Source organism: Marmota marmota, unplaced genomic scaffold, assembly GCF_001458135.2.
Source record: "Marmota marmota marmota unplaced genomic scaffold, marMar, whole genome shotgun sequence".
Taxonomy (NCBI): domain Eukaryota; kingdom Metazoa; phylum Chordata; class Mammalia; order Rodentia; family Sciuridae; genus Marmota; species Marmota marmota.
The window spans coordinates 36,360,275-36,374,392 of record NW_026000016.1 but is presented as its reverse complement, the minus strand read 5'-3'; the positions used below and the strand labels follow the sequence as shown (position 1 = coordinate 36,374,392).

The 14,118-nt window shown below is 40.5% G+C and overlaps 1 protein-coding gene across 3 annotated transcripts in view; it reads left to right on the top strand.

Annotated features, from left to right (window-relative positions):
• Positions 1-14,118, top strand: part of Hhat (hedgehog acyltransferase) — a 330,730-nt gene that overhangs the window by 50,355 nt on the left and 266,257 nt on the right. For all 3 annotated transcript variants that reach the window (XM_048809436.1, XM_048809435.1, XM_048809437.1), the window contains exon 4: positions 3,855-3,968. In XM_048809436.1, coding sequence (XP_048665393.1) covers positions 3,855-3,968 — 114 coding nt within the window. The remainder of the gene's footprint in view (positions 1-3,854; positions 3,969-14,118) is intronic.

Here is a 14,118-nt window from a genome sequence, read left to right as displayed (position 1 = left end):
TAGTATGTTGTAATGTGGGATGAGGGGGACAGGGCAGGTAGGATGGTAGTGGGGTAGATGGTCTAGGTTACGAAGAACTGCCAGGAGTCTCATTGAAAAGGCTTCTCTGGAATGCTTAGGAGAAGCATGAAGAATATCTAGAGGGAGGAGTGACAAGATGAGGTAGGGTCTTCAGCATATTATTGTGGTGGTATGCAGAGGGGACAGAATACACGGAGTAAACCTCAACTGGTAGAGAATAGATCCCAGGACTACAGTAGGTCCTGCACAGAACAAAGGCAGGGATGAGATTCACAGTGACTCCCAGTGTTTCCTGGATAACAATGACTAATTGATGTGCTGTTGCTGAGACTCTTCCATGGCTTCTCTAGAAGCTGCTTCATTTGTAGCTGTGGACTTCTGGACCAATGGGAAGTTATGCCATCCGTACGTGTAATAAAAGAACACTCCTGATCATACTCACTGCAGATGGGAAATGATTCATGGACTGAGTGACAATTTGGTGTAACTGATATGGCTGAGGGCAAATTTCTCTTCTTTTTTTTTTGGTGACATCTTGCTCAGTGCTTTGAGATTATGCTTGGCGCTTGGCAATTTAACAATATTTTAGTCTATTGACCTGGACTTTTTAGCCACATTTGTCGTCTGCAGCTAGAAGATAGGCTTCGGGCCTGTGGCTTGCTTCAGGATTGTATGGGGGAATGCAAGACAAAGCACAGAAATCAGGTCCTAGCTTTCCCCCTATGATGACAGTGTATACCCCACCAAGAGACCAGGATGCTGGCGTTAGGATCTGGCCAAGCTTAAGGGTAATGAAAATTCATGCAGGAAAGAGGAAGGATTTTTATCAGCAGTGAGTTGATAGTCTAAGTCCTCATTTACCAGGAACGTTTTCTTTTAACCTTTTTCCCTGGTCATGTGGGATGGAAGATGGGAGATCACCCCTTCTCTGCTAAAAGGTAGACACTCAGCCAGATCAGCCCATGGGAGCGTGGGTGACCAGTGCTCTTCAGGGCTTCTGTCCTAGAAAATAACTGTTTCTTCCACCCTCTGAGAGGAATCTTAGACACTGTGTTAGTTCAGCTCTTCATGGTACCAACAAGGAGATTCAGGCCCACATAGTAAGTGGCTTGTTCATGTTCAAACCAGGGCAGAAATACGAGGAGGTCTTGGGCTGCCTGACTTCTCTGCTCCTTCCACACCCCTGACCACTTTAAAGGCCTACTGAATGTCGGGCATCTGTGATGTAGATTTAAGTATTGAATTGTACTGTTTATTGAGTACTTTTTTGTATAGATTACTGGGCTGGCTTTGGGTTTAGGGGGTGTTGATGAGGCACCCTCTGGGTGGTAGATCTTTGGTCATACATACATATATATATATATATATAAATACATATATATGTTTTTCTCTTTTGGGGGGTTCTCAAAAATATTTATTAGGGATGCCAGGAAAGTCATTTTTCTTTTAAATGAATATTTTCTGAAAGAATTAGGGAAAGACTATATAATTTTTGTTGATGGGATTTTATCAGCACACAATTTTCAGTAGTCCTGGCTTTCTAATGGAACAAAGTTTTTTTTTTTTTTTGGTTGTTGTTACTTATATCATTTCAGCCCCTAAAAACTTAAACTTGGAAAAGTTTTGAGGTATAGTTAAGACTGGGGTCATGAATACTAAATGAAATTTCTTAGTGTTCAAAAACATTATGTGTGTGTGTGTGTGTGTGTGTGTGTATGTATATATATGTATATATGAAGTTATTTCTATTTTTTGGTACTGGGGATTGAACTGAGGGGCACACTCAACCACTGAGCCACATCCCCGGCCTTATTTTGTATTTTATTTAGAGACAGAGTCTTACTGAGTTATTTAGTGCCTCCCATTGTTGAGGCTGGTTTTGAACTTGCAATCCTCCTGCCTCATTCTCCCGAGCAGCTGGGATTACAGTCGTGTGCCACTTATAAAGCTAAAATGTCAGAGTCTTTTTTGAATGGTATAATGAAAACACTTAATTTTGGTTTTTGGTGTCTTTTGGCCTTTATCCCTGTTATGAGAGTGGTATTTACCAGCATGGCCTTATCACATGAACTTTAAATTTGCTTACCTTTAACTAATTTGGAAATTTAGAGATGGGGCAGTAGTTCTGGATCAGGAATGGAGAGCCAGGTTAATGGTTTGAGTTTTCTGCTCTGCTGCCTGGCTATGTGGTGCTGTCTCTAAATAGAAGAAATTCTACTAGCTCCATGATTTTCAGCAGGGGACAAGGATTCTCTGAGCAGGTTGTGTGTGTATTAGCACCTTGGGGGTGTGGGGAGCATGCATTATTAGAGAATACACAGAATCATATTTCTTTATTTGTAAAAATAGGAAAAACTATTTTTTTAAACAGAGGCAAAAAGTAAATATGGTATAGTCTTGGCTGGTGGTTAAAATGGATGGGGCAGGGGCTGTGGCTGTGGCTCAGTGGTAGTGCACTTACCTGGCATGTGTGAGGCACTGGGTTCGATCCTCAGCACTACATATAAACAAATAAATAAAGAAATCTATTAACAATGAAAAAAAATGGATGGGGCACTCATGGGACTATAAGGGAATAGCAGGTAACATTTCTTTTTGAATATGTTCTTATTTAAATCTCATAAATACCAATAAATGCTATTGTCATGTGAAGAAACAGAACAGAAAGGTTATGTCTCAAGGTCATCACAACAAATGTGAGTGTAGATTTGGGGTCCTAGGCTAAGTCTTTGAGGTTTGTTCCCTTAGCATTCATATTCTGATATGAATCAAGATAGGTTTTTCTAGAAAATAGAACTTTTATAACATATATAACTGGTATACAATTACTTCTTTATTTTCAGGTGCAAAACAGTTTTCACTGCTAAATGCAATTAAGTGGGGCTCCAAGATCCATTTACAGAGATCCATAAAAAAAGCGTTTAATATCAGTAGTCATTGGAACATTCCTTCCCCACCCACACAATTTGGCTAGAAGATTCTGACTCCATCATGATGGTGCTGCTCAGTGGCCAAGCCTGCTCTGCCCTTAGAGGGTGGCCCATAGCTGTGTTTGTTTTCTCCATGCTCAACTTGGCCACCATGATTTCCCCTGGGGCTCCTGAGGCTATGGCTTTTAGATGCTGGCTCCTAAGTGTCCTCATGTCTGTTGCTGTCGGGGGTTTCCATCTACCCCTGCCAGGGTGCATCATAGAGATATGGGACCTGGTACAGATGCAGACACAGAGCCCTCCATTGATGCAGAACTTCTCCAGGGGAAGGGAAGTGGATCTCTCATTCTTTCTTTCAGTTTATATAAAATTGGCTAATTTCTCTATTCAGTTACCCTGCTGCCTGTAAATGACAGCAAGATTTAACATGACTGACTGTAAGTGATTTTATTAGTGTCCAATTTACATTCTGTTGTTAAAGGAGGCGTCTTGGTGTCTAAACAGAGACAGCCTCAATTCATTACTTGTACTATCTTTGTGACCTTCAGTAAATGAATTGATGTCCTTAAGCCTGATTCATTTTTTACAAATTGGGGATGGTAATAGCTTCTATCCCATAGAGGGTCCCAAGGGGCCAACTTTAGCAAAAGATACTGAATTATAGAGAAAATGTGAGGTTTATTTGGAGATTGGCCCCAAGACCAGCCAGTCTGGAGGGAACAGTTTTGGATGGATGGAGGGTCATTGTGTGGGGAATGGTTAAAAGTAGATAAATGCTATTTTACAGATTTAGGATCAAATTGATCTTCTTGGAAGTTGTGTTATTCACTGAAACTTACGTTCTGACTCAGACATGTGCTAAAATCTCTCTGATAGTATCAACTCCTCTTTCAACCTATTTAGGACCCAACCGACTTTGAGTGGAGCTTCTGGATGGAATGGGGGAAGCAGAGGCTGGTGTGGCTCTTCCTTGGCCATATGGTAGTGTCTCAAATGGCCACACTGCTTGTAAGGAAGGTATGTGCGTCATTTCCTTTTAAGCCTCTTTCTGCTTAGCTTTTTGTGGAGTTCTGAGCTCAGAATCAAGAGACACAGGTATTGACCTTTAAGATAAAGGTGTCTTATGTTCTCATCCTGCATTTATTTCCTCCAAGTTATTTTTTTAAGGCATTGAACAAGAGGGTGAAACCAACTTCAGGTAGTGTTCTCTAAGATCATTGCTGATCAAATGATCTTGTAAAGAGCCACCTGATGGGGAGAATCTACGTGGTTTCACTTACAAGTTTAAAAGCAAGTGAATGATTTGATTAAGATGTGAGCATAATTTTAGTGTCAAGTAAGGTGTGCTACTGTGGCTGTTTTAGATCAGAATTCCAGTAGTATTTTGTTCTCACCCTGGCCTGAATTACAGAATAAGGGATTCTTTAAAGTGGGTATTTGAGAAATGCTTACATAAGCATAACAGGGACTATTAGAGAAGGGGAATAGGGCAGGGGGCAGTGAACTTCAGAATTTCTAGAAATTTAAGGCAAGAGAGGGTGGAGGGAAGGAGGATGGTCATGGTCAAGGCACCATATAGAAATGTCACAGTAAAGCCCATAAATGTGTACAAATAATATGTGTTAATAATAATGAAGTGCTTTCAAAGGAGGCAGAATTGTGACCCTCTTCTTAGGCCTGAGGTACCAGAGGATTGCTCTATCATACCAGGAGTCTGGCTTTTGCCCAGGATCCTCTGAGACTTGCTTCTTGCCTAATCTCAATTTTTAATGTGAAAAAAAAAATGAGTCTGTGCTTCAAAATCTGTAAGGTGAAAACAAAACACAAGCAAACTGACTTGAAAGTCAACTCAGGAAGCATGTTTGATTCTTGGAGGTTCATGAAGGTGATGAAACCGAGGATCAGAAGCAGCTTCTGGGAGGGAGACCAGAAAGGGAGACTGAGGAACAGGTGCCTGTCGGGTTTCTGTTCTCGAGACTAAAAGGCTCAGGGGTCACTCTAGTTAAACTGGGCTAACTGGGCTGCACGAAATAACCACACAAGAGACACAAATACCTTTGTCTTTGGGGTTGCTGTGATGGCTCCTCTGGCCTTAAGGGTCCGCAGAAAGAGAGAGAGCGAGAGCACACGCTGACCCCTTTTATTGAGGAGAAGCTATTCAAATGAGGCAAGGGGTCAGGTTTCAGGGGGCTGAGTCTATCTTCATGATGTCCACTGTCATCAGGGTGACTGACACCTGGGTAGGCCACACCCAAGGGCACAGTAAGAGGGGGGGACACACACAAGGCACTTCCATGGAAGATTCTATCCTAAACAGGGCAAGGGGTTATATTACAAAGGAACAGGTGAGCATAGCTTCACCCATGGGGCTGTAGCAAGACACACCCATTTCTGTGACTGAGCGCCTCAGCACTCAGCTGGGGAGTGTAACTCAGTCACCCGTAAGGTTGGCCTCCCACGGGTGCCATGTGATTACATATGTGCACTGGACTTGGGACATTTTTTCAGCTCTTTCTTGAAAATTGTTACTTTCTAGGCTGACTAGATCTCATTCTGGAAAATCGGAAATCCCAACAGCATGCCAACTTTCTTAAAGTTAAATATAATATCAATGACTTTTTTGTACTCAAGTATTTGTTTCCATCTTCTAAAGTGGCAAAAACTAAAATATAAAATGCTGTCAGATCTGAATATATTTAAATTTCATGCAACTTTCTGAGCAAAACTAATAATAAATAGTATAATCTTTTAAAAAATTTCCAAGCTGTTATGGGTATATCCACCTCAACTCTTCATATTTTTTCCCCCTATAAACATCTGTTTAGTTTCTTTTTTTCCCAGAACTTCAGAATTTCTAGAAATTTAAGGCTTTTATTTATAATACAGAGTTTCTCTGCTCATAGATACTATAGATGTCTCTAAGTCTTAGATTTCCCATGTGCAAATGAGTAGCTTAGCACTTGTCTTTTGCCTTACTTTGAAGTACTTTGCAGACAGTTTGTAGTAAAATGTCAAATCTTTCTACTATAGCCCTGGTTAAGGACCAGTTAAGAAGTGGGAGAGTACCAGATGCTGTGTTACTCATGTTTGGCTCTTGGCTTTGTCATTAATCAGCTTTCTAACATTAGGAAAGTGTTTCCCGTCGAATCTTAATTTATCATTCTCTGCAAAATAGGGTTGGTAAGAAACTATAATTCCTTCCCTTCATTAAAATATGATGAGCTTCATTTGTTAGAAATTTCGTCACTAAAGGTAAAGATGAAATGTGGAAGAAATGAGATGAAAACACAAAAGAGATGGAAGAAATAGATAAAAATATGTTAATAATTGCTACCAGAATAAATGGATTCTTTAAAAAGATGAAGATTGTTAGACTGGATTAAAAAAAACACTCAGAAATAAAGGAAAGCAAAAAACAAAATCCAGAGATGTGCTTCCTAACTAGATATGTTTAAAACAGAAGGAAACAAAGTTTGAAAGTAAAAGGTGGGAAAAGATATTCTAGGCAAATACAAACTCCTACATCCCCTAATAAAATACTGGTACAGCTTTCTTCATAGCTGGCAAATGGCATTACTAGTGACAAAGAGGTTCATTGTTTAATAATGAAGAGTTTGGGAAGATATCACAAGTGTAAATTTGTTTACTTTAAAATATATAAAGAAAAAGCAGAACCATAATAAAAATAAGTAAGTCAATGATTATAGGGAGAGGTTTTAATATAACTCCTTCAATAATCGATATTCTGTGGAGGAAAAAAACCCACTGAAGAACAATACAACTAATAAGCTTCATATAAAGAAACAAATACACATATAAATCAATGTATGCACAAAATACATATATATATATATATATGTGTATATATATGTGTGTGTTTATATATACATACACACATATATAGGTGTGTGTGAGTGTGTGTGTATGTGTATATATATATAGTTATATATATATACACACACTATATGTAAAACAAAGAATCTATACATATATAAAAGTTTTTGCATTCAACACTGGAGAATCCACCTTCATATATATATATATGAAGGTGGATTCTCCAGTGTTGAATGCAAAAACTTTTATATATGTATAGATTCTTTGTTTTACATATAGTGTGTGTATATATATATAACTATANTTAGGTGGATACAATATCTTTATTTTATTTTTATGTGGTGCTGAGGATCAAACCCAGTGCCTTCCATGTGCTAGGTGAGCATTCTACCATTTGCGCCACAACCCCAGCCCATAGGATTCACATTCTTTTTAAGAACACACAAAATGTTCAAAATGACTACATATTGGGCCAACACATTTCAAAGGATGTGTTTTATATAGATCATGTCCTCTAATTCTAGTGCAATTAAGTTGGAAGGTAGTAACAAAATGACCTAAAAACTCTTAGTTTATCTAGAGCAGGAGTAGAAACAGCAAAGAAAGAAGGAAGGAAAACAAAAGAGCAGAAATGGATGAAATAATCAATGACAAGATTGATCAAGAAAAAAGAGACTGTACAAATAAACAATATTAGGAATGGAAAAACAGATTACCATAGGTATTACAGAGATGAAAAACATAGAGTATGTTTTACTACCTTTATGGTCATAATTTTGAAAATGTGGGCAAAGCAGACAAATTTCTATATATATGACAAAATTAACTCATGAAGAAATAGAAAGGCTAATACCATTACAACCATTAAAATAAATCAGTAGTGTTGGGCACGGTGGTGCACGCCTATAATCACAGAGGCTTGGGAGGCTGAGGCAGGATGATCACTAGTTCAAAGACAGCCTCAGCAAAAGTGAGGAACTAAGCAACTCAGTGAGACCCTGTCTTTAAATAAAATACAAAATAAGGCTGAGGATGGGGCTTAGTGGTGGAGTGCCCCTGAGCTCAATCTCTGGAACCCTCTACCCTTGTGTATATATGTATATGTGTGTGTGTGTGTGTGTGTGTATTTGTTAAAAAAACAAACAAAAAACCAAACCAAAAATCTAATGAATGATTTCTGTCAAACATCAAATGCACAAATAATTTCAATATTTCCCAGGATATTTTCTAATTTATACTTATGAAGCTAGCAAAAATTTGATAACCAAAATTGGAAACTATGACCTACCAGATATATAAAGACATAATAATTAAGACATGGTTATATTGGCACTAGGACAGACAAATAGATGAATAGACCAGAATAGAATCTAGAAAATAACTACATATATATGGAAATTTGATTTATGACACAGCAAACATTTCAGATCTGGTGGAAAAGATTATTCATTCAAATACAATACAGGAAGTGAAAGGAAAGTTAATTAATTAAAATTATTTGCAAACTGACAAATAATTAGTATATAGAACATATGAAGAGATTTCAGGGGCTGGGATGTAGCTCAGTGGTAGAGTGCTTACCTTGCGTATGAAGAGCCCTGGGTTCCATTCCCAGTACTGATGATGATGATGATGATGATAATAATAATAATAGATAAATTGCTTAATAGAAAAATGACACAGTATATGAAAAGGAATTCATAGACGAGGAAACAGAAATAACCAATAAGCTTGATATTCAACTTCATTAATGATCAAGCAAATATGTCTTAAAATTACCATAAGATATCATTTCATACTGTCCAGTTTGTCCAAAAACAAAACAAAAATCCCCTGAAGGTATCAGATATTGGCCTCCTGAACTCATCCAGCTTCTTGGTGAAGCTCCTCTGGAATACATTACCTAGTAAAGCCAAAGAGACACAGGTACCAGTGTAATCCTGACACACACCCTGGAGAACCTCCTCATCCTACCAGGGCCCATGAGCCCTGGTGTTCCTTGCTATGGTATTTGCAATAAGGAAGAACTGGAAATAGTCGATCCAAATGTACATTTTGGGGAAGTAGATGAATTGTAGTGAATTATTTCATGAAATAGAATTAATTATAGTCATAATTTTGTCAATATGGATGAATTTCTGAACCATGACCTTGAGCTAATAAAACAAGTTGCAGAGAAATAGATTAGATATGATTCCTGTTTAGAAAGCTCAGAAGTTTGCAAACTAAATAGTACATTCGTAAGTGCAAAACTACCACATAAAATTAGGTACTTGTTATGGTTTGGATATGGCCTGAGTGTGTTGTCCCCAAAGGTTTCATGTGTTGGAAGCTTGCTACTGAGTGCAGCAATGTCTTTCCACTTAATTTACTTATAACTTTAAGTTCAGGCTCCTTTGTCTTAGGAGGCAGTCTCCTCAGTATGTATCGGGGGATTTCTTCCAGAACCCCCTCTCCTCAAGATACCAATGTCCACAAATGCTCGAGTCTCTTATATAAAATGACACATATTTACATGTAATCTACACACATCCTCCTGTGCATTTTTAGTCGTCTCTAGAATACTTATAATACCTAATACAATATAGAGGCTAAACAATATAATGCAATATTATTCAGGAAATTAGGTATAAAATGCATGTGTTCAGTGTAGGTGCAATTTTTTTTTCCCTAAAGATTTTACATTTGAGATTGAATCCTCGGATGTGGAACCTTTAGACATGGAGGGTTGACTGTACTTGGAAGAGCACTTGGTAAATCGTAGCTTTGCCACTCTCAAGGTCTGTCAACTCAAGCAAGTTACTTAATGCCTTTGAGGGTGACTCCTCAGTTGTTCAGTAGAGGTGATGCTGCTGGCTTCTTGGTTGTGGAGAGAGGCTGATGAGAGATGCTTTTCAAGGTTATCCTTGCCAGTGATGAGAGCCAAGAGCCTGGTGGCTGTTGCTTTTCTGTGCTGGCACTTGCTCCTGGGAGCAGTTCCCTCTATGGTGTATAAGAAAGGAGGTGACTGTCTTGAGAGTCCAAAATCCTCAAGGGCAGCGGCTGTGTTTGCTCATCCACACCACTGGTCCTCCCATGAACAGCTTCTTCTGAACCTATTTCAAGCTTGTCTTGGGGAAAGGATTGGGAGATACAGTCCCTTTCTTTGGGAGTCATGGTTGAGTGAAAAGTTAGTTAGAGAGGAAATCAAATACTGATCACTGTGCTATACCTCGTGTGGTCCTGGGCTGTGCCAGCTGCAGTGGGTGCCTGGTACCATGAGTGGGCCACTGTGGCCTTTCTGGTATCAGGGATGGACTCCGAGGAGGCGGCTTTGGAGATTTGACTTTGAAGCAAATGGGAGTTCACCTAGTTGGGCTTCTTGCATCATTCTCAGGCATGGGTGGACAGGTAGACATCTTCTCTGCAGAGCTTGTGTGATCCAATGTCAGTAGGAGGTGTTCTTTGCATTTTTCTTGGAATGAAGCAGAGTGAGCACTGCATCATCTCCCTGTGTGTGTCTCTCTCATCTCCTGTGTGACCACAGGTTTGATTTGTGAGACAGCTGGTGGGCAGGGATCTGCTTGTGGCTGGGGCACAGTGCTTGCTTTGTCTGAGTCTGCTTGGCCCTCGTATAAGTATGAACCACAGCTTTGGCTTCATTAGCTCCAGGCTTTCACCACCTGGATTAAGTATTCCAGATGGCCTTAATTTGGGTAGTTGTTTTTGGTACTTATTCAGGGTGGAAGATTTGGGCTGTAGTTGGCTTTTATTTTCCCATCCTCTGAGGCATCATAAACCACGGCAATGCTGTGGAGGGTCAGGCGTTAGTGATTCTTGGTTAAAACCAGAAGCCCCAAAGGATGCTTCCCATCTCCATCTAAGATCTAACCTCAGCTCTTTCTTGCTTGCCCCACCTCCTCGCACTGAGAGGCAGGTTACTTTCAAAAGCATAGTATTATTTCTTTTCTTTTTAAAATTTTGGGTCATGATAAGTAGTAAAACTTTCCACTGAGCTCCTTGGTGGAGGTGAAATGGCTTTTCTCTGGGTAGGGCTTTCTCTTTGGGTTTTGGCGAGACTGTGTAAGGACTGGTGCCCTGGGAGCAGAGGCTGAGTAATGGTTCTGAGCTTTGGCTGTGGGTTTGTTATGGTTGGATTGCATGTTGGGCGGGTCAGACAGTGGCCTCCTTTCTAGAATACCACTGTGGCCTCACCACCAGCTGAGACACTGTGTTCTCTGCCCTCAAAACTAAAAATACCCCTGGGTGAACTTTTGAGAAGGCCAGCTTAGTGTGGGGGGCAGAGGTGTGTGGTGCCGCTGATTACCCAGCAGTTTCCACTGTACCCCAACTGGGAGGACCTACATCGTTAGCATTGGTCCTGATGGCCGAGCTCCTCACCAAGGATATGCAGAAGGTCAGTCTTGTGGCCTTGGCTCTGGGAGGCCAAGGTGTACAGGAGTTCCCTTCTAGAAGATTGTCGAATCTATATACATAATAAGCATCTCATGCACTAATGGTTTTCCTTGAATTCTTCTACCTTCATTAGTACCATCTATGCAGGGGTGAAATTCCCTTAGTATGGGCCCCATGGACTTTGCTCCTGGGGAAAGCTGGCCCAGAGGTAGTTGTTGGCACTCTGGGATGAGGTGTTTTTGTTTTTTTTTCCTGTTTTCTTGGGGAGATTTAATCTGTGGTTATATTTTTCTTATATATAATATGTGCATTTCAGCAGCTGTACATATTGATTATGTAGTATGTAATAAATTATGCCATGCATAAGAATATTGATTGACTCCTTTTCTATTTCTCAAATGATGTTTCCACTAAGTGGTTTCTTGGTAGATGTGCAAAAAGAATTAAGGTGCAGCAGTCTGATACTATTGACGATAGGAGTCCTGACCAAAGCTTTGCACTTCTGCCTCTCCCTGCGGAGGGAAGGTGAGGAGGGAAACCACTCAGGCACATTCTATTATCACTTGGTGCCCAGAGCACAGAATGAGCTGAAATAGAGAGGGTGTGGGAAGGGACACTGTCAGCTAGTTTTCCCTTTGGTTTGAAGAGTATAGTTTTCAGAGGAGAAGGGAAAAGTCCAAAGTCTTTTCTCAGGGCATTGAGCTAGCCTTAGAAATAGGCCAGCTCAACTAGTTAGCATCCCAGGAGACAGCATGGGTGAAGGACAGCAGGTGTGCACCTTCATGGGTTGGAGCCCGTGCCTCATCTGCTGTTAACAACACAAGTTGAATTGTAAGAGACCCCTGTGAGTGGAAAACAGTGTTGGATAGTAAGATGTGAAATGACACCCATCTATTTTATCTGTGTGGTTTATAAGGAAGAAGGTGGAACAAGTAGAGATTTGGAATATTGTAGTTTTCACATTAGTGGGCTAAAAATATCTAAAAATTTGATGCTAATTTTTTCATCTTAGTCATAACTACCAGGTTAAATCCCATGTCTTGAGAAGGTTGACCCATCTACCTACCCACCCTATGCATCCAGCTCCCCCCACCTACCCAACCACCCATCTACCCACCTCTACCCCCATCCATTTGTCTACCCACCCACCTCCCTTCACCTGCCTACCTCACCTCCATCCGTCCATCCATCCACACAACTTCATCTGTTCTCCCTTTCCCATCCACTCACCCATCCATCTGCCCTTCACTCTCTTCCTCCTAACCATTCATTCATCCACTTTATGAAATTGATATATGCTAGGCACCATGCTAGATTCTGGGCTTACATTATTGTGATATGAGTAAGAGAAGATGTGCCTGCTAAGGGGGACTTGATAGTCTAAAATAAAACACAGTGGGTGTTTTAGTCAGCTTTCTTGCTTCTGTGATTAAAGGACACAACCAGCACAATTACAGAGGAGGAAGAGTTTATTTGAGGGCTCATTGTTTCAAAGGTCTAAGTTCGTAGGAGGCCAGCTCCATTTCTCGGGGCTGGAGGTGAGGCTGAACATGTAGAAAGAGTGTGGCAGAGGGAAGCAGCTTTTTTTTTTTTTTTTTCCAACTTTTACTAGAAGCAGAAGAACCTGGGGAGAAATCATCCTGTGCTCCAGTCAAGTCCTTTTAGGTCATCTTGATCTCAAGCTCCAGTTTGCTCACATTTTTTTTTTTTAGAGAATTTTTTAAATATTTATTTCTATTTTAGTTCTCGGCAGACACAACATCTTTGTTTGTACGTGGTGCTGAGGATCGAACCCGGGCCGCACGCATGCCGCCAGGCGAGCGCGCTACCGCTTGAGCCACATCCCCAGCCCCTGCTCACATTTTTATACCCATCACAAGAGCATCATAAATTCAGACTAGAGCCACAGTAGGATATCACTACACACCTACCAGATGGGCTCAGATTAAACGCAGTAACCCCACCAAAGGCTGGCAAGGATGCAGATACACTGGATCATCTGCACATTGCTAGTGGGAACGTATAATGGCAAAGTCACACTGGAAAACTGCTCGTCTGTTCACTGCGGCACTAAACATGCAATTGCCATGCCACCCAGCAAGTGCTCTTTTGGGGAGAAATGAAAGCTTATTTGTACACAAAAACCTGTACACATATGTTTGTAACAGTTTATTTGTAATCTCCCCAAACTGGAGAGAGCCTAAATGCCCTTCAACTGGCACATGGTTAAATAAACAGTGGTCCATTCATACCATGGAAAATGCAGCAATAAAAAGACAAAACCCTCAGTGACCACAGCAACTTGGATGACTCTAGGGAATTATGCTGAGTGAAAAGAGCACCTCCTACAGGTGACCTACTGTGTGAGTTTGAAGTGACAGAATTTCAGAAATGGAGATTAGTGGTGGCCGAGGGTTACAGTGGGGAGGGGAGAGGGGATGAGAAGAAGGTGCACATGGTGTGAAAGGGCAGCATAGGGATCCTTGGGGGGAGATAATTGTCCTGGGTCTCTACTGTGGTAGAAGCCAAACCAACACTCGAGATGAAATTGTACAGAACTCAACACACACACACACACACACACACACACACACACACAAGTAAAAGTAAATGGGATTGAGTCAGGAGGATATAGAAAACCTAAACAGACCAATATCAATTGAGGAAATAGAAGAAACCATAAAAAGACTACCAACTAAGAAAAGCCCAGGTCCAGATGGGTACACAGCAGAATTTTACAAAACCTTTAAAGAAGAACTAATTCCAATACTTTTCAAGCTACTTCAGGAAATAGAAAAGGAGGGAGAACTTCCAAATTCATTCTATGAGGCCAACATCACCCTGATACCTAAACCAGACAAAGACACTTCAAAGAAAGAAAACTACAGACCAATATCTCTAATGAACCTAGATGCAAAAATCCTCAATAAAATTCTGG